A 24,846-nucleotide genomic window follows, 5' to 3' on the forward strand; every position below is an offset into this window, starting at 1 on the left:
CATCTGAAATATTAATGACTGAATTTCAGGATAGAAGATTAATACATTTAGGTTTCAGGGAAGAAATATCCTTCAAAACCAATGAATAGTTGCTGACAGGGCAGTGGTAGGCAATTTAATCTGTGCTTAGAATACTGGACAGACAGGTTCTAAAACAGCCAAAAACTGTTATTTCCAAATGGAAACAGGAACAGGTTGGGTGTGGTGGGCTAAATGCTAGAGCCAATATATTTCTAGAGCAGAAATTGGTAGTTAAATTAAATTGCCTGTGAAATTGCCACCTAATCATTTATATCTCGCTCTTCCTTCAAGAATCTTGTGATGCAGATTAAGAGTTGTCTAAGAGGTAGCTTAGACAGAGGCTTGAATGCTCAAGCTTATGCAGGGAGCTGAATAAGGATTTGAACCCAGGTCTGACTGGACCAAATACAATTGTCTATCCAGGATTGCTGTCATCGATCAGACACAGGTGACAGATGAAGTAGTTAGAGATGAATAATATTTTTTTCATTTCAGTACTTACTTTGTCTGTGTTTATCTTGTGTTGAAGAAATGACTTACAGGGCAATCCTAGTCAAACTTACCTAGAAGTAAGTGTTCCTGAATTCTGTGGAATTTATTCCCAGGTAAGTGGGGCTAGGACTGCAAACGAAGCTGTACTTGGTTTGCATGTTCGATGGTTTCTGTTTAAGGCTAGGGATTCTCAAAGCTTCTATGAGTTAAACCTGGGATTCTGAAGAATAGTTCTTTAGTAGAGTCTGAAGAGAGCCTTCCTTACACAATATGGGGATGGGTGCTCTGGGAATAGCTTCTGAGCAATTGCTCCCTACAGAGTCTATGATTGTAGAGCAACCATAGTGATGGTGCACTAAAATTACATAACTCTCATTGGCTTGAAGTAAAGAGAAAAAAGTATGAATTTGCCACTTACTTAGGTCTAAGGATGCTCTTTTGCCATTAGTTATTGACTGTTTACATGTCACACACTAAGCTAGGATTGGCTTGCTAGGCTATTTTTGGCTTGTGAGGGTGCAGTGGGGATGGCTCAACTCTATGAGGGCCGCATGCCAGTGGCGGGTATAGCCAAAGCTGCCAGTGCACACTAATGCATAGATGTACACACTCTCATTGCACATACAACCCACATTCACACACACACACACAACCCCCATGGTTTTCCAGTGATCAGCAGAGAAGCAAGGGGTTCCTCCTCATTACATAACTGGGAACAGAGGTTCCATTTCTTCTAGCCCAGTGCTGCAATGAGATCAGTCTCCAAAGAGGATGAGCGACAGCACATATTGGGTTTGTGTGCTTTCCAGTTCTCTTTCTCTGGCACAGTTGCAGGGAGAAGGTAAAAAACATCCACTTCCATTTTACATTGACCATAATTTTGTGTTGCATCCAAATCCTAAATTGTGGTTAGTCTTATCTAGGGTTTGATGAAACAAAACAAATCCATAAGGTGGAGCTTAACTTTGACTTGTTTAAGCAAACCATACTTAAGGTTAACCACAGTTTGTCTGCTCTCGGGCATCATTACTAGTTGCAGGAAAGCAAAAACTTTTGAACTCTTCCCACATCTGCACTGTAGGAGGATCACTGGTTTGTCCTTGTAACACTAAACCATGGTTTACCATTTCATTCTAACACAGCCATTATGTCTGTCAGTGCAGCTGTCAACCATTTTATTGGATTTTTGTGACAGTGCAGCTGAGTATCCCTATGTACACATGTTATGGCCCAAATTAGATTATGGTGTGCAGAAACCAGGCACTACTGAACTTATCCTAATGTGTTCTGCAACAGTCACAAAAGTGTCTGACTGGATTTGCAAGACTCAGCAAGGGATGGTATGGTACTGCTTCCTTGGAGGAGCAGATCAATAACAGAGGCTGGTGATACATGAGGGAAGTTAGGGATGGATAATCCGCTGAATTTACATGACACTGACTGGCCTGTGAAATGCTGCAGTTTTGTTGGGCAATTTTCCATTTACTTGCTGCCCATTGTATTTTAAAATTGCCACAAGACTAGTTCGGGTGCGTGGCAGGGAAGCTGACTTTTGTGGTTCAAAGGAGGCATATATACACTTCAGAAAGGAATAGAGTTCCTAACTATAAGAGGTTTGTGTGTGGCTGATCTAGCACATTCCCATTCTTGCCAAATTCCTGGAAGGTCCTACTGTTTTTGTGCTTTTATTGTAATTACATTGCATTGCTTGTTGTTTCTTGTGGCCCTTTGAACCTTTCCTTTAGGATTACACCACCTGCTCCTCCAGCTTTGTCACTTGTATGTGTTAATGTGGATACTGGTTTAAAATACACACCAGAAGAGTTAATAAGATATTGAAGACATGCTTCTTTGTTGTCCGTCAGTCCTAATGGCAAACTCAGGTGGTGAACGCTGACAGGACTGGAGCCAAAAGGGGGCCACGGAGCAGGAGAAGGATATATGGTGCAGGTGCTAATAGCATGCTTGGGGCACCCACAAGGTTGCCATAACTTCAAAAATATTTTAAAAGTCAGACCTAAGAGTTCAACATGCCTTCTGCAAGATCTTAATGAGCATTGAGCATGCTCAGTAGCCATGGAGTGCTGAATGTCAGTTGGAAAAGAAAAAGAGAGAGGGAGAGGGAATGGACTGGAATATCCTGAAGTATGGCATGGCTGACTGGCAATCTGCACAGGAGTACTGCTGTTAGGAGGTGAGGAAAAGTCCAATAGAAGATATGCTACAATAGAGGATACCCTTCAACATTCAGTGTAGGCCCTGTTTTCTACTTCAAAACCTGCAGTTGGTGACACAGTATGGATAACATGCTGCTGAAATTATGTGCAGTAAACATTTCCATATACAGTACTGATATAGGACTGCACCAAACTGTTCTTACGTTATAAAATCAAATAAAAAACCCTCCGTTCCACATTTAGGTAAGAGACCATTTGGGAGGGGTTAAATCCCTTCCCCACCTTACCTCCCCCTGCTTAATGTCTGAAGGAGAAGTTTTGGATTTGACCCTCCCCCTTCTTGGCAGCTGGCCAGTTTATGAAATAGGTAGAAGGAGACAATAGAGTTGGTGCCAAAAAGCTTGAGGTGATTCTGTCTGCATCATTTTGAAGAAAGAAAGAAAGAAGACTACCTTTAAAATGGGCAAGTCACATTTTGGACTGTTCAGTAGCTTTTAGCACAGACATGTATAAATTATTTGTGTTCAGTGTCACTGCAGATCTCTTTCCTATTTGGGGCTTTAATTTTTTTTATATAATGACAAAATAATAAAAAACTAATTAAAAAGGGCCTCGGCCAATAAGGAACTTCACAATGACAAAGCAGCACATGTGCCTGCTTAAAACATTTTTATTTAGGCAAGCCTATCCAGTCATGTAGATGTTAATGTGTTTTGGTGTTTTTCACTGTTAATTCTAATTACCTTTAGATGTTTTAAAATGTTTTAAACTGTTTTTATTGATAATGTTAGTATTTATTGCAAACCACTTAGAGGCTTTTCCACAAGCAAGTTGTATATAAATTCTGTTAAATAAATAATATGCGAAGGAAGTGCCGCAATAATTCTGTGCATGCACACTGGAGAAACAAAATACAAATGGATGCAAGATGCCATTTTCCACTTTTTGTGAGAGCATGTACACAAGTCCTTTAAAAAAAGTACATGTTTAAAATAAGATGTAAAATGTGTAAACACTTGTGAGTATATTATTATTATTATTGTCCATATGACCTACATGCCTACATACATTTTGGGCCTACTCAAGGCCCAAGTTCTTTTCACTGTTTCCTGAGAGAGAGGACCTGCTGTTTCCAGCTTTACGTAAAGTATAGAACTCCCTCCATGTTTATCTACTTAAGAAATTAGGCTTTTCAACCTTTGCAATAAACCTATCTCACACACACCCGTCCCCCCTCAGATTCATTTGTTGTCATCACAGTGGTACCCTCCTTACTGTGTTTTAATTCCAGTCTCTAATCTCAGCGCTTCTGTGATAAATTAATTGTAATGATAGAGGCCACAGTTACGAGGGTTGCTCCGCTTGCTTGTAATCTGAGCGACAGGTTTAGGGCCTGCTTTATTTAAGATGCAAGGGTAATTACATGGGAGTTCGCATATGCAGGCAGAGAGATATGATTCATTCTCCCGGCGACGGCCATGACACAGCTGTTTGTCGGATAAAATAGCGGAGCCGTGTTGTTACAAAATGTTCTCCTTATTATACCTCATTAAAAACAAGGCTGCGATAAGTCAGTCCTGGCAATGAATAAAACGTATTGCCCCCTGTAAAAGCTGATAGGAAAAATGGGGCTCACCCAAGCAGTATCGGGTCATTTATTTATTTTTGAGACCTCTCCCATTCTCTTTACTTTATCCCTCTTTCTGTACTTTTGAGGCCACCAAAGAGATATTATTTCCCCCCACTTTGTCACCCATTGATTTTGTTCGCTCTCTTGTGCTACCCTGCTTTTCCCAGTGTTAACAGACAAATACAGAAAGCACCTAGAAGCAATTAGCAAAGACTTGCCAAGAACAAAAGAAGGGATTTGTTCTTCTCAGCCCAACATACGTTGTTCCTCTTCACCTTTATCAAGAGCTACAGGCATCTGGAAAGGTAAAGATCTTTATGGGGCTTGACTCTTTCAAAAGCAGGTTGAAAAAGAAAAAGACCCTTCCTTAAAGGCAAGAGAAAATATCCCCTCTATTCTCTTTCCCTGCCCCCCCTCCCACCTTCCCAGCTTACTTTTTTTGCTTTTCATTTTTAATAGCCTTAAGTTTAAAGTGTTGTGGGTTTCCCTCCTCTCTGTTCTTTGTTACTCTGAAAGAAAACAAAAAAGTCGAAACAATAAAAAGGCAATGTGGAAAAAAGTGAGTGACTTCTGAGAATGGCATCAGGGTGAGCTGTCGAGGAAAGGGCTCTCTGAACTGGCTTGCTGGAGCAGCTGCATCAATCCTGCATCTGCCACAGTTCCTGGGTGCTGGCATTCAAAGAATGGCTTTGGTTTGTATGTGCTTGGATTTCTTTTTGAATACACACTTTAAAGTATTGTGCTCTGCTGGGCTGCCCAGGATTTGGATTAATTATTAATTTCTTTGTCACTTTTCTGGCCTAAGGGTGCTTTTTAGGCTTGATTTTTACTGATGGGAAAAATCAGATCTGTAAGGCTGAAAATCCTCTTCATTCTTCTCAACCTTTTCTAACATCTCCTAGAACAGGGATAGTCAATGTGATGCCCCATCATTCCTGGCCTTTTGCTATGTTGGTTAGAGCTGAGTTGGGAGTCCAACATTGGGAAGGCTATTTGTTCCCTGTTGTTGTTGTTTAGTCGTTTAGTCGTGTCCGACTCTTCGTGACCCCATGGACCAGAGAACGCCAGGCACCTCTGTCCTCCACTGCCTCCCGCAGTTTGGTCAAACTCATGCTGGTAACCTCGAAAACACTATCCAACCATCTCGTCCTCTGCCGTCCCCTTCTCCTTGTGCCCTCCATCTTTCCCAACATCAGGGTCTTCTCCAGGGAGTCTTCTCTTCTCATGAGGTGGCCAAAGTACTGGAGCCTCAGCTTCACAATCTGTCCTTCCAGTGAGCACTCAGGGTTGATTGCCTTCAGTATGGAGAGGTTTGATCTTCTTGCAGTCCATGGGACTCTCAAGAGTCTCCTCCAGCACCATAATTCAAAATTTGTTCCCTGTAACCTGCACCAAAAAAGTGAGCATGAAGTTACCTGTCTGTACTGAGGAAAACTGAGGCCCCTGCTTACTTAGTATTTGATCGAGCCAGAACCGCTTGGAAGGTATTTCAGTTTATACAAATGTTCTGGTAAAGGAGGGGGGCGGAAGCACTTAATTGGTCAGTCAGCTAATTAACCCCAGATTATCTATAATGGTCTTAGGAACCTTACTACACAATGAATTGCCCCCAAAATTTATTACCTTAATGCAAAGAGGACATAGCTTAATTGCGACAGAAATTAAAAAGAATAATCTGTAGAAACTGGTTTATGATGCATGGTACCTCCTGTAACAGCAGCAGCAGAGTAGTAGTAGTAGTTGTTACTATTATTTTTTCAAAGCTTTTTCCAGAAAATAACATATTAGAAAAACATAATACAAAAAGAAGGGAAGGATCAAAAAGTTGTGCAAAACTCAGGAAAATTAACGATACATAGTAGCACACAAGTGATTTTTGTGTAATCCTACCCAAATAGATACCAAGATTATTAAGTTTATAGCAAAGAAGCTTAAGGCAGTATACATCACTCTCTTCCATTTTATCTTCACAATATCTCTGTGAGAATTTAGGCAGAGAGGTAACCACTGCCTTAAGTTTGTCTGTGAATTTTATGCCTGAATGGGGATTTGAACTAGGTCTCCGCCTCTAACCACCTTACCACACAGGCTCACATAACTGTGATTAGGGCTGCGTGATATTGGGTTTTCAACATCGTGGTGTATTGCCAGCCAATCATCCGGGTTTGGCGATATACCGCAATACTGAAAAAACCTGCAATGGCCCCAGCTTGTGAGATGCCTTGTGAAACTGCTGCAGCTTTCATCTATCACATTGTGGGCTGTGGCCAATACAGCTGGCCCCAGCCTGCTGCTCAGCCAGGGAGCAGAAAGGCTCCTGCCTCCAGCTGAGTGAGACTTGAGGCCCCTGCCGCTCGTGCTGGAGCAGCAAGGACCTTGGGGCTCCTTGGCCAAGCTCCCTCTGCTTTCGCTTGTATGGGAGGGGGGTGAGTTACCTTGCCAGCTTGCCCCCCACTCCCTGAAGACGGACCAAGCGACAGTAGCCAAGGACACAGAGCCTGCCTTCACTTTCACACGTGAGGGTGCGCTGTCTCTTTCCTCTCATGGGGGTTGTACACCCCAGGAGGAATGACGCAGCCCACCCTCCTGGGAGAAGTTCGTAAGGCGCGGGGTGCAAAGCAGAGAGGGGCTGTTGGAGGCTGCTGCCCAGTGCTGGCCCATCAGCAGCAGCCAAGAGCCCCTACACCACCTGGCTGCCTTCCACCGGTGCTGATTCAGCTTGATTTTCCCTCTGCTGGGGCAGAGTACAATGGCGGTTTCATCGGTATGTCGCTGGTAAAACTGCCGCCATTTGAGTCCCTCTGCCTCCAGCTCCCATCTAGTTTGTTCATCCCTCAGTGCGCTGGGCGCTGGAGGCAGAGGGACTCAAGTGCAGTGACATTTTCACCAGTGACATACCGCTGAGTGAAGCTCTCATTGTGGTCTGCCCCCACATACCGGTCCTGGGCGATATATTGATATATCGCCCATGCCTAGCTGTGATAAAAGTTTCTTCCTACTTCGGTGTTTCCCGTGATCCCAGAACAGCTAGTTGCTGTGGCAACAGTATCTTTATTTGGTGCAGAGAACCCCAACCTGACATGATGGCAACAGGTGCCAGGTTGGTGGTGCTCATGTATTTTTCGGGGGGTTTTGTTTGGAATTTTTTGGAAATGGCAAGCACTTCCTTCACCTGTGGAGGGGTTTTACTGAGTGTGTGTGTGTGTGTGTGTGTGTGTGTGTGTGGTATGGAAGTGAGAGAGTGAGATGGACATGAAGAGAGAGAAAGAAAAAAATACACACAGGGTTCCTGTTCCCGGACCCTTCTTGTCTCAGTGAAGAGCGCATAAGCGCTCCCTCATTCTGCCATCTTCCATGTCCAAAAGGGCCCGTGAGCCTCCAATCATGCATCAGCTGGATGCAACTAAAATGGTTGCTGCCTGTGTGGATATATATGTATAAGTATTGTATATGTAAAGTGCTTGTGTGTGAACGATGCATGTGTGCCTGTGGTGCTGTATATACGAGAGTTAGTGTGGTGTGACCACCCCGATTATTTTTCCTGGCACTGAGGTATGTTCCATGTTATTATTAGACAGCAACTGTGTGTGTGTGTGTGTGTGTAAATCAATATTGTGTGATTTCCATAGTCAGAACCAGCAAGACATAGGTGACTTCCTACAGCAAATATGAGGTTGCCTTGGGTAGGGGGAGTTTGTTGGGGAAACAACAATGACTGTACTCCCTCTAATTGTGTGCTATGGCATGCCCCTACAGCAGCCATTTTGTGTAATTCCATGCCCTCACAGCAGCCATTTTGTGATTGGCACCACAGCACTTTGTCAAAATTTGAAATGTGCCCGCTGGTCTAGGATGATGGCTGGCATTGAGCCAAGCTGTGGCATAGATCTGCCACAATGATGTGTGCATCAAGTCTGAGTCCATGTTATGTGAATTTTGTTCCGCTGATCATTGCTCTAGACCAGATGCTTCATTATTTGTGGTGTGTCTTGAGGGTTTGACTGGGTTTGACTTAGGCAGAGACTTCTATTGTACCTGTTCCTAGCTGAATTGTAGATTTGCTTCCCATTACTACACTGTGTTTTGAGCTCCTATTGCAGTTTAGTAGCACCCCATAGCTTATTAGCAGGTGGTAGGATGGCCATATGAAAGAGAGGGCAGGGCTCCTGCACCTTTAATAGTTACATAGAAGAGGGAATTATGGCAGATGTAGCTTCCGTGGCATTAAATCTGCTGAAATTCTCTCTTTAATTCTTTCTTTAGCTTCACAACTGTTCAAGATGCAAAAGCCTTCCCCTCTTTTCTTTTGGGCATTGTAGCAAGTGGATTTTTAAACGTAACTGTGTGCGTTTGCTTTTACTGGCCAAGTAGAGGTTTCACAATTCAAACCTGAATGAACTTCCCGAGTACTTTCCTTAGGGCATTTTTAGCAAATTTGTAAGGGAAAGGACTTGATTAAAGTAATTATTGAGACAAATCTATGTGGTTTTATCTTTCAAATTAGATGAGAAAGTCCAAAGTAGCTAGGGCAACTTGTTACTTGACCTCTATAACTCTCATAATCTCTGCATGCAAACCTCTTCCTAGCTCTCTGGCCTTTTCTTCATAGTTCTTGAGTAGAATTGAACATTGCACTATTGCAAATATTCTGTCTGTGCAAGCGTTTCAGCTTGCCAGACAGAATGTCTCTCCTTCTCACCCTGTGTGCTGTCCTGGGCATTTTCCTGATCCCACCAGAGCCATTCCCAAGGGGCATGTGGTGGGGAGATGTGAAAGGCCTATTGCACAAGTGGAAGCACTTACGCAGGGCTTCTGCTGATGTGGCTCATTAGATGAATTCTGCCCCTTAGTCCCAAGCAGGATTGCTATGCCTTAGTTCAGGAATGGTCAGCATATGGAGCCAAACGAAAAATATACTCTGACTCAGTGAGTCCCAGGTAAATTGCAGTTTGGTTTAAGATGATCAGTGTCATTTGCACAGAGGTTATGGCATCATCCCATAATAGGTAGAAGTGTTATCTTTCTTAAATGACATTGGGATTATTAAACTTTATAGAAAATAATAATAATTTTCTTACCTATACCCTGCCTAACTGGTTGTGTTGCCCCAGCCACTTTGGGGGGGAATGTGGGGAGAATACAAATGCGGACCTTCTGAACTCTTGAAATGCACAAGTTGTGAGATGCGGAGAACAATGGATTTGGGTATGCTTTTATATAATTTCTTTTAGTGCTGATTTCTCTAGCCCAAGGGTAAACAGAAGCTCCTGGCAGGTGAGCCACTGCTGCTTACTTAGGAAGGGGAGAGGCAAGGTGGTAAGGAAGGTGCAGGAATGCCACACTCACTCCACTAGCGTGTTGGTACAGCGCTTACCTCTCTGCTGCATTACCCCTCCCAATAAGCAGCAGCAGCTTGCCCCCCAGGAGGTCAGGTAAGCATTTCTGCTCCACCGCACTGTCCACTAGTGGGAGTAGACTCTAAATCGCTTCGGCTACCTTTGCTGTGCCAAGGCCTTGCATCCTGAAAAGTTTATCCATTTATTGATGGGTAAGTCACTGTACAGAAAATATTTGCAACAAGAAAAGCCTTGGTGGTTAACTATGTTCCCTCTCCTATTCTAGCGCATATGTGCAAATTCATTTCCAAACACAAATGCAGTCACAAAGTCTAGAAATGTTCGAACGGTTATAGAATTTAACAGTAACCATCGTTACAGGTTACTACTTTATAAAAGTATACTTTTATTGTGTATTATTTGGATTCCACATCCCTTCAAGTTACGCTGTTGATCCAGACAACCCTACCAACACTGTCTTATAAATGCTAATTAATTGTACAGGCTGTGTTCAAATAAGTTTTACTCAGAATAGACCAACTCTAATGTATGAACATGACTCAGGGTGAACGATGTGTCCTCTAAGCAGTACCTGATGAACAGCATCATGAGAAGGCTGTTTCCAGCTACCCCACCCTTTGCCCTTAGAGTCCTTATAAGTAGCTGCTACAGGAAAGGGACACTGGGAGGGGTGTTTGTAGGACTAAGATGAAACTGTGATGCTCCCTTGTTATTTTTGATAGTGGATGCTACATGTTGTTTAAGTAAATCTAGTTATATTTCTAGTACTGGAATGCTGGTTTTTGGTACATTATTACATTTGTTATTATTCTGCTGTGTTATTATGAAATTGTTTTCATAGTGTGAAATGCACCCCTGTCTCTTTGTTGTGAGCAGCTTTTAGCATGATTTTTTGGTGGAAGAGCAGCATACAAATTAAATGAATGAATGAATGAGAATGCTCAGCTTGCAGAATGTGACCTTGTAGGATGCTGAAACAGACTAGTTGGTCAATCTCTGTAACTATACACACACACACACACACACACACACACACACACACACACACCATTGCCTTTTGTTTAGGGTTTTCCTGCAAGGAAAGGAGTCTGTTATCCTTAGGGTCTATTCTGCAAGGGATTAAACATGTCATGGCACACTATGAGCTGACAATTTAGATATGTTTTCAACTAAAGAATTAGTAACTGGAATTTGGATTTTGATCATCAATCTTTAAAAAATAAGATTTTTGGTGTTGAGATCTTCAAAACCTCAATAGTGCAGCAGGAGAAGTGTTTGTTTCATAGATTCTGAAGTCCTTCAATCAAGGCACAGTTGGTTGCTAAATGCTGCTAAAGGGGCTAGATTCCATGTATGGAAGGACAGGCTGGTTGGCCGCACAACTGCTTCCACTCATTGACCACAACTACCTTTCAACTTCTGAAAGGTAGAATTAAGAAGAGTGGCCATGTTAGTTACGAATGCAGTGGGCTTGAGTGCCTGTGAGTGAGCACAAAATCCAATCCCTCTCGTGGTGCTGACTTCAGCATAGTGGACTGAGGTCAACTGCCATAGTCACCAAATGGTGTTTGCTCTCAACGCCTCAAGAAGCAGGTGAGTAAATCTTGTGGCAAGCTTTGTTACTGTGGAGCTCCTTTGTATTACACACAAAAGTCTACCAACTCTTTTATTTTTGGCATGTGTGTGTGTCTGTCCTCTGGAGCCCCTAGATCACCAGCAGTAGCAGCAGTGGAGAGGGGACAATAGGCTTTGTCAGGGCTGGGTTTCTCTCTTACATCGCCTCTGTCCTAGGGAAGGGGGGAGCCTGTGCAACTCAAGGAGGCTTTGTCTTGCTGGGTTTTATGCACTCTCTTTTGGAGGTAGGGATGGGGTGGGGGAGCAGTGGAACTCCTGAATTTTAATCAAGTTGAGCTTTGAAGAATTCAAGGCGGGGTGGGGTTGTTGAGAAGGAGGGGAAAAGAGGGGGTTGTTGAGGGGGGGTACTTTCTAACTTAGACCAATGTGTCTGTGAAGAGGTTCTCCCCCCCCCCCCCCATCAACATTTGCAGCACCCATTTTGGCCATTGAAGCCTCAGGTTTAGAGTATGCTTTTTTTTTCAAGATTTGGGGAAAATGGGTGGTGGTGATGGTTATGCTATTTGATGGAAGAGTGGTAGGCAGCTGCTTTGTAACTGTTCAGCAGTGGCAGCAGACACTTGTGGCTGTGTGGAAACTTCTGCCTGAAATGTGGGTATCTTTGAATGGCCACTTCTCTGTCCAGGGAAGCACCAGCCTAACTTATTTCTCTTGCCAATGACAGATTTGACTAGTGTCGGCTAAAATAATTCAATCAGCTCAGGCTGTCTTTTCTCCTTCACTGAGAATTCAGGCTGGCCACAGCATAGATCATAGCAGCCTGCTTTGGGATAGCTGCCTAAATGCCAAGCGAACTATTATGGAAATACCTGACCCTGTCAGCATGAACTTAGGTAGAGTGTTAGGACTGGACAAATTCGTGGAGGATAAGGCTATCAATGGATACTACCCATGATGCCTGTGTCCTGCCTCCACAGTCAGTGGCAGTAATGTTTCTGAATACCAGTGGAATCCATGGGGGGTGTGGGGGGGGGGTGCGTTCTTGTGCTCAGGTCCCTCATGAAGGTTTTCCACAGGCTTCTGGGTGGTTACTGTACAAACAGGATACTGGACTGGATGGGCTAATGCCCTGATACAGGAGACTCCTCTTACAGGCAGTCTAGGGGTAGAACTATCAGCTCCCTTCATTTTTAGTCTCTGTTGCTCTTAATAGAACTCAGCAGGGAGAAAGTTGGAGACAAAACTAGCATTAGTTGGTTACTTCTCTCATTGGCTCTGGCTACATCTACACTCCCTGGCATAGCTGTCAATTTTTCCCTTTTTAAAAGGGAAATTCCCTTATTCCGAATAGGATTCCTCGCAATAAAAGGGAAAAGTTGACAGCTATGCTCCCTGGCTGCTGCCATACTAGTCCCAGTGGGCACCAACCACCACTGTTTGAGAGGCAAAGGGTGGCATGACACACTGTGTAAACCTTTCTGAAGCCCCTGATCAGCACTGAGATAGCAGTGTAGGGCTGGTAGCAAGGGGGCTTACATTTTTCCTTCCGCACTGTGGTTCCAGTGAAAACCCCAACCCCAAATCTGCTATTTGTCATAGGAGGGAAGATTCCCTTACCTAACATATAGCGGCTTCTGACAGTGGCTGTTTGTTGGAACTGCAGCATGGGAAGAAAGAGTTTTTAAAAGATTTCTAGATTGCTGGCCATTAGAATAATTCTGGAGCTATAGACAAGGGAGTGCCTAGTAGTCTCACTTCTCTTTCTAGCTGCTTTGTGTACTCCTGCTAACTTCTCCAGTGATACTTTGGTATTCAGGGCCACAGGGCCACTTTCTTTCATGGGAAGCCTTCCAAAGGCCACATGCCAGTAGTGGGTGGGGTCAGAGGTAAATGTGGGCAGAGCAGTGCATGCGGCTCTGTAGGTACAATAGGCTATATTCCAGCCTTGCAAAAACACACACACACACACACACACACACACACACACACACACCCTTCATCCAGGCAAGCAAGAGGCATTATCACATTTGAATGACACATTCTAGAAAGGCAAAAGCAGAACAGGGTCATTGAGAGGTGCAGCTTTGGAAGGGAGATTGGCCTAGGGAAAATCCCGAGGGCTAGATAAAGAAGCCTGAGGACATTTGGTCCCCAGGCACAGGCTCTACAGTTTACACTCCTGTTGTGATCAATTCATCTGTATCCCTTCCCATCTGCAATCTGCTCATCTTATATATGTTGCTCTCTTAGCCCATTTTCACATCAGCTGCTTTGCTCTATTTTTCTTTGTACAAACCTTCTGAACACTGTTCTATTTTAATTTCTTTCAAATTTACATTTCTGTCACTTTAAACCCTTTCAAGTAGCCACATTAGTGTAGTATTGCCACACAGCACAGGAATGTGATTCTCCCAGTACTATACAAACCTGTGCCACTTTTTTTCAATCTCCTCTCAGAGTCTCTGTGTAGATGGCATGGTATCTTATTGTATCCGTGCTTGATTTTATCATTCAGCTGCCTGAGAAGTTACTTTCCTTTGTTTTGGGCAGAGTCATTTAATATGAAAGCAAGTTCCAAGGCATCCTTGCACTGTGATTCTTTGTCATTGTTCTTGTCTTCAATAGGACCTGTTATATGTCCTAAACCCCAAGGACTTGCTTCCATTGATGCCTTTTTCTCTAGATCAGTTGAGCTCCTGCTTTCCACTAAGACACAGCTGTCCCTATGGGATTGACACTGCATCATGGCTCTAAGAAGGTTTACAATATCCATGGCAATCTTTCATAATCACTGATGCATGCACGTTCCATGTGGGCAAGAGAAGTGCCTGTGTTGGAGCTTTCATATGGCTCCTGTTTTCTGGGCTCAGCATATCCTATGGCTCCTGCTCTCACTTCCTGCCATAATGAAGTGGCAGCAGTGGGAAGTGCAGAAATTGGGTGCTTCTGGACTGATGGGGTTGTAGCCAACTTATTTTTACTCAGAGTAGACTCATTGAAATTAATGGAAGTAATATAGTCATGTTCATTTATTTCCGTGGATCTACTTTTGACTAGGAATAGTATTAACAACAACTCATGGCTCTTAGCTCTAATCAATCACTGCCCTTCTGCTATAAGCTACATGTGAAATTGCAATGGACTTCCACGTTTCAGGGGGTATGAAAATTGTTTGTGTGTACACCCCAATTTGTTCGGCCTCTACTAGTGTGTGCGACATAGCTGTATCGGTAACAGGCCTACAACTTTTTTAAAAAGTTGTTTTAGCACTAACTTGGGGGGAGAAACTCAGCACAGGAAAACAACAACAACAACAATTTTATTATTTATACCCCACCCATCTGGCTGGTACAGTGAAGTAAATGTTAAAATTTTCACTAAAATTCTTAATTTCATTTTACACTGTTTCACAAATATTGCAATGATATTAAAAATGAAGCTGAAAAGGTAGAGCAGTTTTAAAAAAGGAAGGTGATACAATTATGTTGGCAAGAAAGTTAAAGTGTGCTGAAAGAGGTGAGTAGCACACAGCCACCCCTCTCTAAAAAGATGGAAGAAATGTGCTGAGGCAATCAACACCTGTGGAGATTGTGCTCCTATTCTGTACATCCCCAAAATTCAAATTTTCTGTGGTCAAAAAAAGGGATGGAAGAACCTTAAGGAAAGAACCACTGTTTAATTACAGTGTCATGTAAAAGTCCTATAAAAAGTGAATGACCAATGTGTGGGTATTGCAGAGTAAATATCCAGTGGGAAAGAGATGAGTAATTTGTGTAGCTACTAATAAGTAATACTCTGACAAACACTAAGTGAGATGGTAAACAGGTGCCAGTAAATCCTGATCTGCCGTCTACCAAGCAGATCTAAAGATTCTTAACAAGATCACCTGATAATTATCAAGAGGAATATATTCTGTTAATCCCAACCAGATTAATTCCTCCCAGGAGCTGGGGGAACTGAACAGACTGGTCTAATTTGTGATTTTTTAAAATCTTTGATTCATATTTGATTGAGTGATTGAATGATGGAGTAACTGATGCCATTAAAAAAAATAGCATTATTTTTTTTTCCCATTGAAAATGAGTTGCCTTCCCTTCTGTTCCTGCAAATAACTTTTTATTTTAACATGAATTGCTCTGGAATTTTGACATTGGTGCTTATTCTCAAAAGTAATTCGGATCTATTTTCTTTCTGTTTTTAATTAAGGTTCAAGTTGATAACTACCTGTTATGGGCAAGAGTTAAGTCAAAGCTATGCTAGTGGTCTTCACAAGTTAGATGTATTTTATAATACCTAATGAAGCTGTAAGAACCTTCTTTCCTTCTAGTAAAACTATAACACAGTTTTAATGTTAGCAACCACCAAGCAAGAATAGCAGCTCTAACTTTAAAGCCATTCTTAGTATTCTTGCTTGACTTGTGATTTGTACACATTTGGCCTGCTATATGCCTCCTTTGCTAGGCAGAGGCCTTAAAATTTTCATTCCCAGCAGTGCTGGAAATTCATGGGTGGTTGAGTTAAACCTGAGACTGCATCCTACTTTACCTTGTGTTTCCCTCCCCACTGTTGTCTCCCTTAATTCTTTTCTGTGGTTTTGGTCCCACCTGATTCTTGCTTGCTGGATCACTGCCCCTCTATCTCAAGGCTCAGTTAACTTTCCTCCTGCAACACAGGTTAAGCCTGTGCTAAGGGATTCTCCGGCACACCCTGCTTGCCTTGCTCTGTTGCCGACAGCTTTTTTCATTATTTATTTAATGTCTTGTACCGTAAATAATGGTGACTTTATGGTTATTAGGAACGGGTTAAGGTACATGCGGGCAGCACCAGGCTGCCTTCAAAAGGAGCAGCCCCGGCATAAAATGTTGTGATAATTGCTTTACTGCTGAGTGCTTGGTCTTTATTTTGTGTCCGATTTGTCTCTTAAGCCAGCGTAACATTCTCCCCGCTGCAGGAGAATGCCGAGAGCAAATTGAAGGTCTGAGCGTGAACAATGCAACATGGTGCACTGCTGGGTTTTTCTTTTCCCTTTCTTCGTTCCTCTGCCGACCACCCCAGTCCCCCTCCCCTTCTAGCTCTCAGCCTCTTTGCAATTATTACACCTCTCCACACCATCTGAACTTAAGAGATACCATTGGTTCATCTGGCCCCAGCATTCAGCCCCCTTGAATGACCTATCCTGGGTGCCTCAAAGGAAAATTTATTAGAAGCCATAGAGTTGTTCTTTAATAATTCACTGTCTATAAGTTAACCTCATTTCTAGCAACTAGACGTTTGGGGACCACTAGAGCATGAGGTTGAACCCCTACGCCACCTACTCACCCATGGGGCTGTTAGCTGCTAATGAGCTGTTTGGTACCCCCACATGCTCTACCTCAAGGGCAATGGGAAACAAAGGTATGTCTCCAATGTTTCATGCAGGTGGTGGAGGTATGGGGCAGTGCCTGTTTGAAGGAAAAACAAAATAAAGGATGAACAATTAGCAGTTTTCTGTCGTTCCCCAGGATCTCCCAAATCTTGTCATCACCAGATTGTTTTTAGATTTTTACTGACCTTGTACCACTGTAGGCTGGCAAACCGCTGCTAAATAAATGTTTAAAATGTTTTTATGTGCCCAAAGCTATTTCAAGGTATCCTCCCAAAATTGCTTTATTACTTCTTCCTCATTTCAAGAGCGTCTGCTGCACTTATAACGCTTCATCTGCAACATTTACTGTACATTAGCTGCTGAAGAGATCTGATCTCTTCCCAAGTCAGTAGCCAAAATGCAGAGCTCCTGATTAGATAGGAGGTCTTGACAGTTTAGCATCTAGTGCCTGTTAAGGCTCTCCAAGCTCAGGTCCAAGTGGCAATTTCATATTTATGTTTGGAGACACAGTGGCGAGAGGTACTCTAACATACTTTTACTCTTTTTTATGTTAGAGGTACTCTAACATACTTTTACTCCCCTGTGGCCAGGCAGGGGAAGCCCGGGGAAGGTGGAATTCAGTTTCCCTCTTCCCTCTTTGAATAGACAACACTATGGCATTTGGAACATTTTCATTATGAAGAATACTGTTTTTGCAGTGAAGGGGGATTATTGACAGTGTCGATTCAGGTGGGCGTTAAAGCTGAAATTTCTTGATCATGGGCTTAATAAGGAACTTCGCTGATTCACTGCTACTGCTTTATCTCTCCCATATTTCAACTTATTCTTTGCATTATAGTGGTGTAAAAAACAAGTTTCTGACAGCTGTCAGGCCTCCCTTGTTAAATCTTGACAATGGATCTGATGGCAGATAATGAGTCTGTTTAATAATGGTATTACATTAGACCATTTCTGAGTTTGCTAATATAAATAGGCCATTTTCAAATGGCCATGTAAGTAGGGCTTACAAGTTCTGCATTCATGTTTCCCATCAAAACCATTGCTTATGGTTTTTTCTGTTTCCTAGAAGAGTTGGGCCAAGTCCCCATGAGTTTCCAGATAGATAATATCAATATGACATTGAGGGTGTCTACTCGATATGGCAGAAGGCAGGTAAACAATGCTACGATGTTTAGAAAGGCAGTCATGAGCTTCAGCCAACCTTTCTGCTCTTATTGTCTTTTTAAATGTCTCCTGAGTTTTCAGGCATTCCTGTTCTGTTCATCAGTCCCAAGCTTTGTTCTCTAATATAGGAATTAGGCAGATTCATAAGAAGAAATCTTTGAGGTTTGGATCATGTTGGGTTTGTGAGAGCTTTGTGTAATGCCAAGGGTGAGTAGACTGAGAAGTTCATTTTTGTGTGTGAAAGAGCCAGCTCTTCAACTTATTGGGATGCAACATTTTGCAGAGAAGAGGGCAAAGTTTTTAGTTTCCCAGTATCTCTAGATGTGAACTCAGTTAGCAAAGTACTCAGCTGGTGGATGTAGGATTGCTTCTCCCGTTCCTTGGGACTATGAGGACTTCAGCCAGAGAATGCTAACTATCTATCTTGGCTGGAGTCTGTAGGCTGGAGTCTTGGCAAGGGGCGAATGAGTGCTTGAAATCAGATTCAGATAAGCCTGCTTCATCAAGAAAATGGAGGCTGCTAATTGATAAAGAAAAGGACATAAATGAAAATATGAATGTGAGCAGCCTGGAAGGATTTGTTTTTGGATATTGAATAGCTTCGAAATCTTTTACAGTACAGTTGGTGTCTCGTTTGAGTAATCCGTTTAAGAGGATGCTCTCTTTGGCTAACAAATGTGGGTACTGAGGGACAGAAAGCAGTAGGGATAGTGGGGGAAGGCAGGAGAGAATGTCTGCTATAGGCAGTCCTGAGATTGGGGTGGCCCTGAAGAAACAGTGGCTTTAAAATAAATAAATAAAGGCAAGAAGCTTCCCAACTCCATTATGGGCCTGTAACCGGCCACCGAAGTCAGCAGCAAAATGGCTAGCGCTTCAGCCTCTTCAGGCTTAATGTGTCCTGTTTTCTGACCCTGAAACATTCCCTTTATGAAAGGATCAAGTTGGGAGCATTGTCCCAGTGCCTTGAAAAGAGCGGCACAGAATGTGCTTTTGTGTTAACTTGCCTTTTTTTTCATTTTCTGAGCTACTGCCTGCTGTGCTCCCCCCCCCCCCACCTTTTTAAAGGCGACTAGGCAGAAGGGGGACGGGACGGGAAAGAGAGGCTGGGAAGGACAGTGATACAGACAGAGACTGTCTTGATGAACCATCTGTGCTGGGGTGTAGTCCAGTGGAGCTGAAAAATTAAACAGCATTTTCAATTAACTTTCTGTCCCTTTTTCTCCAGTGCCTTTTCTCTTCCCTTCCCCCTTCCTGGTTTTCTATGGAAGTTTTTATTTTAACTCTTTGAAAGCTGTTGCAGGAGTGGGAAGATGTTTGCTTTTAGGACAGGTCCTCTGGGAGTAAATCCATGAATTGCTAGGCAGTGTCAGATGGTTGTACTCCATTAACTCCATTCCCCGTTTCTTACAGAAGTATTACTCAGCCCCTCCACTTTTGCAGAAGCTATAAGGCCTGTACCTATTCTTTGTTTTCATATAGGCTCAAACCTTAAGGTTACTCTTTTTGAGCCATCCCATTATCGAGACCTTGTTTACACTTGGGTTGCTGTAACTGTCACAGCCTTGTCCTTGTTTATTGTTACAGGGAATTGTGCTTCCTTTTTTCTAAACTTACACACAGTCATGTTGTATATAAGTATTTTCTGTTTTCCATTTATAGACCTGTTACACATTGAGGCAGACCAAATGACTGCTACTAGTGCCTCCTCAGTGATATAGTACAAATGGGAGTGTGGCCCAGGAGTCCATTAGAATTAGGTGAGATGGATAGTGAGGGTTAATTTGCTCCCCATTATTGAGGTGTGAATAGCTAAGGATTAAGTATCAATTGCCCCTGAGTGGCTGTGTTCACACTTCAGCTAATGAGCTACTGTGTAAGCTGCACATCTCACATGAATAAGTAGTAGGGTTACAGTGCCAGTTGGAGGGCACTGCTGGTCATTTTGCCGCCACCACAGGGATTGACTCCAACCCCAATACTGGAATTTCAGCAGCAGTTGGTGCTGCTACACTCATTTTCCTCCTTCCTTTTCTCCTGGCTATATAGCTGTCTCACACAAGGAATTTATGTGTTTCTGGCTGGGCTGGCAATGGTAATGTTTAAGGGCTGCCATTGTGTTCCAGGGTGACCTAGACTGGCATGACCTTGTGTTTAGCTGAGATAAATAAATAAGGTAGATAAATAGGTACCACTGCGGCAGGAAGGTAAACAACGTGTCTGTGCACTCTGGTTTCCATCACGGTGTTCTGTTGCACCAGAAACGGTTTAGTCAAGCTGGCCACATGACCTGGAAAGCTGTCTGTGGGCAAACACTGGCTCCCTCAGCTTGAAGTGAGATGAGCACCGCATCCCATAATCACCTTTGACTGGACTTAACCGTCCAGGGATCCTTTACCTTTTTACCTTTACCTGTGTTTAATTTTTTTGTAAGTGAATAGCTTTATGATTACTTTCAAGGGAAGATGACTAAAACAGCATGTCTCTGTCCTAGAGTTGGATGCCACTTTAGCCGCAGTAGTGCAGATGTCTCTGTACAATGTAGCTAAATCATGCTAGTGGTCATGTAAACATAAATGTTTATAAAATGCTTCTCTCATTGCATCTGAGATTGGTGATTCTTCTTAAGTTCCCTGACATTGTGTGTCTTGTACTTTGTTGAGCCAAAGATAGCAAAAGTTGTGGACATTCATTCCTAGGTTATCCCAAAATAGCTTCTGTAGGGTTTAAATCCAGCTTTGAGAATAGCAAATGGATCCTTCATCCCTGTAGGCAAAACTGTGTGTGTAGCTCAGCACCTCATTTTGGCTTGCATTTCCTTCCCTTTGTTTGAGTCTTGTCCGCTGAAAGTCTGCCCTCTCAGCATCCATCCCCTTTCCCAGGTCATTAATAAGTGTATTAAAGAGTATGGTGCTCAGGGGCTCTCCACAGTTAATCTTCTGCCTGGACCAAAAGTGGCCGTTCATTCCCACTCCCAGCTCCTCTCTTTCTTAGGCACTTTCTGACCCGTGACAATACTTTGCCTCCCACCCTACATTAGCTTCGTTTCTTTAGTAGCCTTCTCGTCAAAGGCTTTTTGAAAACTCTATATAAATTATGTTAGCTAGTTCTCCTCTATCTGCTCTTTGGCCTAGAGACTGATACAATACCAGAAGATAAAGACAGAGTCTATTGTCTTTTGCAGATGCTGTGCTGGTTTTGTTAGCATCCTAATTGTGATTGTCATCAGGATTTATAATTCTTCAATTTTCAAAGTCAATCTACCTGTCACTCAAGGGTGTGTAGCAGCTCAAGCTTCCCATGATTCTACCTGCTGTATTTTTCAAAACAGATTTAAAAATTGCTAGACTTGGGCCTCATGGCAGACTTTATGGAGTGGTGTGATGTTTTTATTAGTAGGTAAGCCTTCCCATTGGACTTTTTGAACATGATTCATAAATCAGCCCTTTTTTAAATGGGTCAATAAGGTGAAAGTAAATTGGCTACATTTCGGTTTTCTTCCTTGAGTCAGGGACCTGACTCTTAGCAATACTCTTTCAAATGGGATGTATATGCATGGTGGAAGTGGCAGTAGAATAGAATCATAGAGTTGGAAGGGACCATGAGTTCATTATAACAATATAATATAATTAATATAATAGAATGATTGTGTGACATTATTATTTTTCCACCCTTCGCTCATTTTATAATGGTGCTCAAAGGTAGTTCAAATAGAGCAAGCAGCATTCTTAGGCTGAAGTTCTATACTTGCTTACCTGAGAGAAAGCTCAGTTGAAGTTAATGGGAGTTATGTCAGAGTAGACATGTCTGGGATTGCTCTACATAGAATCATAATGGTAGAGTTGGAAAGGACCCTGAGAGTCATCTAGCCCAACCCCCTGCAATGCAGGAATCCTACCCACATCCACCAACCTTTTGGTTAACAGCTAGACCCACTGTGCCACAAAATTGCATGACTAATTTAAGTGTTTTGTGAAAATACTCTGTAAGACAGTTCTTTGGCATATCCCTCAGAATCATGTTCATTTCTTAATTAATAAGAAAGTAAATGAGTAGCATCAAATTTGTAGCATACTTTGGCAATGATGTCACAAAGTCAAAATGGATTTAAAACCAAGTTGCAGATTATACAAATAAATTGTTTAATATAGAAAAACAATAACATTCATTTCATATGTAACATATATCTTGAAATACTGCATTGTCCTTCCATGTCTTCTTTTGCACCTAGGTCAGCCAGCCAGATGGAGAACTACTGAAACAGTCATGGTCTTTCTCTAAACACATACACACAGACACACACACACACGGAAGCTGCTGAAACTACAAAGGAAGTGTAGTTTTCCTCTCTTTTCCACATACAGTTCCTTTGGATCCAGGCCATCCCACCAGCTTGTTACAAAAACCTGTCATCTTCTCCTGTAACACGATGTAACCAGTGCTGTCCCAAGACACTTAAGCACCTGAGGTGGAAAATTCAAATGGTCACACACTGACACTGTGATAAAGCAAAACAAAACCCAACCAACTCCAGCCAAGCAATTTGCTACCTGTCAGTGGCTCCCAAAATCTGTATCACAAGGTTACTATTTTGGTCTACCTCATGGTAGAGCTAGTATCGGTTTAATTGGAAAGAGTGTCCTGTGTTTTCTCATAGGAGACCTTGCACCCTGATCCTGAGCATGTAAATTCCAAACTGACGGCTGATTGGGCCCAAGTAAAGGCAGGAGGCCATTGCCTTCTGTGACACTTTTCAGACCTGCTATTGCAAATGTGAAATGTGTGGGAGAGAAACCGGCAGCCAAAAAAACTCCAGGCTCAATCTCTCAGCTGGGCAGGGTTAAGAGGGTAACAAAGTCTATGTCCGCAGAGAAGGCAGGCTGGTGTGCTAACCATTGGAGCGCTGTGACTGGTTGAATCACCACCCTCACAATGGGTCAGGCTACAGTTACTATGGACTGCTGCTGGCATGACAAAGATGGGGGAGTTAGAGGAGGCGTGGGGAGGGAAAGTCCTCACTGAATTGCTTAAAGACATTCTTGATTTGATTTAAACAAAAACAAAACACTAGCAGGCTGGGTGGGTGGGTGGTTGGCAGGCAGGGACCTCCCCTCCCTTCCCCCTCTCTCACACTCGGGTGGGGAGCTTTCATTCTGCTAGGTCAGCCCTTCGTCAGTGGGAGCCAAAGTGTCTGTCATGTTCTGGCTTCCTTTCTCTCCATGAAAGGGTGGGCGAGACCTTTGCATTCAAAGCAGTAGCGGTTCTGGGAGGTCCCTTTCCTCTCTGGGTATGGGGGGCGGGGTGGAGAGGAGGACAACAGTGGCACTGATGTGCAGAGGCTGATCCCACTTCCTTCAGAAGGGGCGCAAGAGATCAGCAAGTTGGTTTTTAGACCGGGCCGGGAAATGAATTCTCATCTGTCCTGCTCACTCAGTCATTTTTGTCTCCAGGGCATCCCCTTAACAAAGCATTGTATTAACTATAGTATCTGATAGAGAATCCACTTCCAGGGCTGTATTAGAATTGATGGATTGGGGCCTTTGTCCCATGTGACTGTCAGGTGTTCTACTCCAGCCCAATCACTCTCATTTTCCTTGCTGTCAATCTAGCTTTAAAGCTACAGTCCCAAGTGATTCAGATGTAGACCAGATCCGCCACAAAAATATCCTTCCCTTCCCTGACGGTTTGGCAGACAGGTTGTGATGCTGCTGCAGGAAATGCTCTCTGTTGCTCCAGACTTCTTCCTACTTCCTATATTTTTAGATTTGCACCTATATTGTTGTTTTGTTAAAGTGTACCCTTAAAATACGTAAAGTGTGAATGGGACAAACAGATGCTTGAAAAATAGACCTGTCATGTAGATAGACTCATCAGAGCTGAGATTGACTTTGGGTCCCTACTGAGTGTACGCTCTGTGGCAAATCTAGGTTTTTGCAATATAATGGGGTTTGGTTTAGCCACTTCTTTTTTTTGTAACCTACAATATGTTGGGAAGAATGAGAGTTAACTGTACCTTTAGTAAGTGGTGTGGCATAAACCCTCTTGTAACCAGGCCAGACATGGTTAAATATACAGAGTTGTCATTGCCTCAGACTTCAGGAAAAATAGTACCCATCCTCTCCATATTTGCTGCTCAATTTCCCTGCACTATAATGTCATGTAGTCAGGAGTCCAGTTGCAACAGAAGAACCAGTTGTACTCGGGAAGCCTTGCATCTTTGGCCTTTTTAGGTTCTCTGCGTGGGTTTGACTATTGCTCAGTACTTCTTAAAACAGTCACCTCTGATGACATTTATTTACAACATTTATTTACCAACCCATATCAATTTGATACAGGCACCAGTTTAGAATTATATTTAAGCACAATAAGAAATAAATACATCCATTAAAGCTGTAATAACATAGTAAGATACAAAATCTGCCAACACCTCTAAAAAGCCTATCTAAACAAGCAAACAAAGTCTTAACCTGGGTCCCAAATGCTAAAAAAAGAATATGCTCATGGAGAGAAAATTCCACAACTGGAATGCCACCCCCTAACCACCCCCCAAATGCCCAGTCTTTTGTTGTCACTGCCTTTCTCATGCTGACGGGCACCCAGAGAAGGACACAGATAGGATGTACACATACAGTATTAGGACTCGAGCAGAATGCTGGAACAGAATCATGTCCCATACTGTTAGACCTGGTGCTAGGGTTGCTCTAGGAATGTCTTAGCTTAGGACTGGAGGGGTGATACTGGAATACAAAATCATGGATTAGAAAATAATCAAAAGGTCACCCAGTCAAACGTTCCTTTTCTATAGTAACCTACATTCACAATTTCTTGTCACTTCAACTAACACAGAAATTATTTACCGGTACATATTACAGTTTGTAGTGTTATGCAAACAGAGACCAGGACAAAACAAGATGCATTGTGACATGTGCATGCACAATTAATCTATTTCCCTTTTTTAATGCAGATGGTTCGAGTAAGTGAGCCAAACTATACAATGCTAGGGCTGTCAAGGTAGACACAGGCAGTTTGCTGTGGTGGGCAGGCTCTGGCAGGTGCTCTCATTTATTT

General features: G+C 42.8%; 1 protein-coding gene across 12 annotated transcripts in view; it reads left to right on the top strand.

Moving 5' to 3' along the window:
- The window catches only part of RNF220 (ring finger protein 220), a 332,264-nt gene that overhangs the window by 51,020 nt on the left and 256,398 nt on the right, over positions 1-24,846 (top strand). The window contains exon 1 of one of the 12 annotated variants that reach the window (XM_083742415.1): positions 2,617-2,707. The exons of 9 other annotated variants lie outside the window; for them this stretch is intronic. Coding sequence is in view for 1 of the 3 variants with exons in the window: in XM_083742413.1 (XP_083598539.1) it covers positions 2,661-2,707 (47 nt within the window). In the remaining 2 variants the exon portion in view is untranslated. Of the gene's footprint in view, positions 1-2,616; positions 2,708-4,492; positions 4,626-24,846 lie in introns of those variants that run through there. 2 more of the 12 variants (XM_083742413.1, XM_083742416.1) reach the window with 2 other exon arrangements.

Source organism: Podarcis gaigeae (assembly GCF_964106915.1).
Source record: "Podarcis gaigeae genome assembly, chromosome: 6".
NCBI lineage: Eukaryota > Metazoa > Chordata > Lepidosauria > Squamata > Lacertidae > Podarcis > Podarcis gaigeae.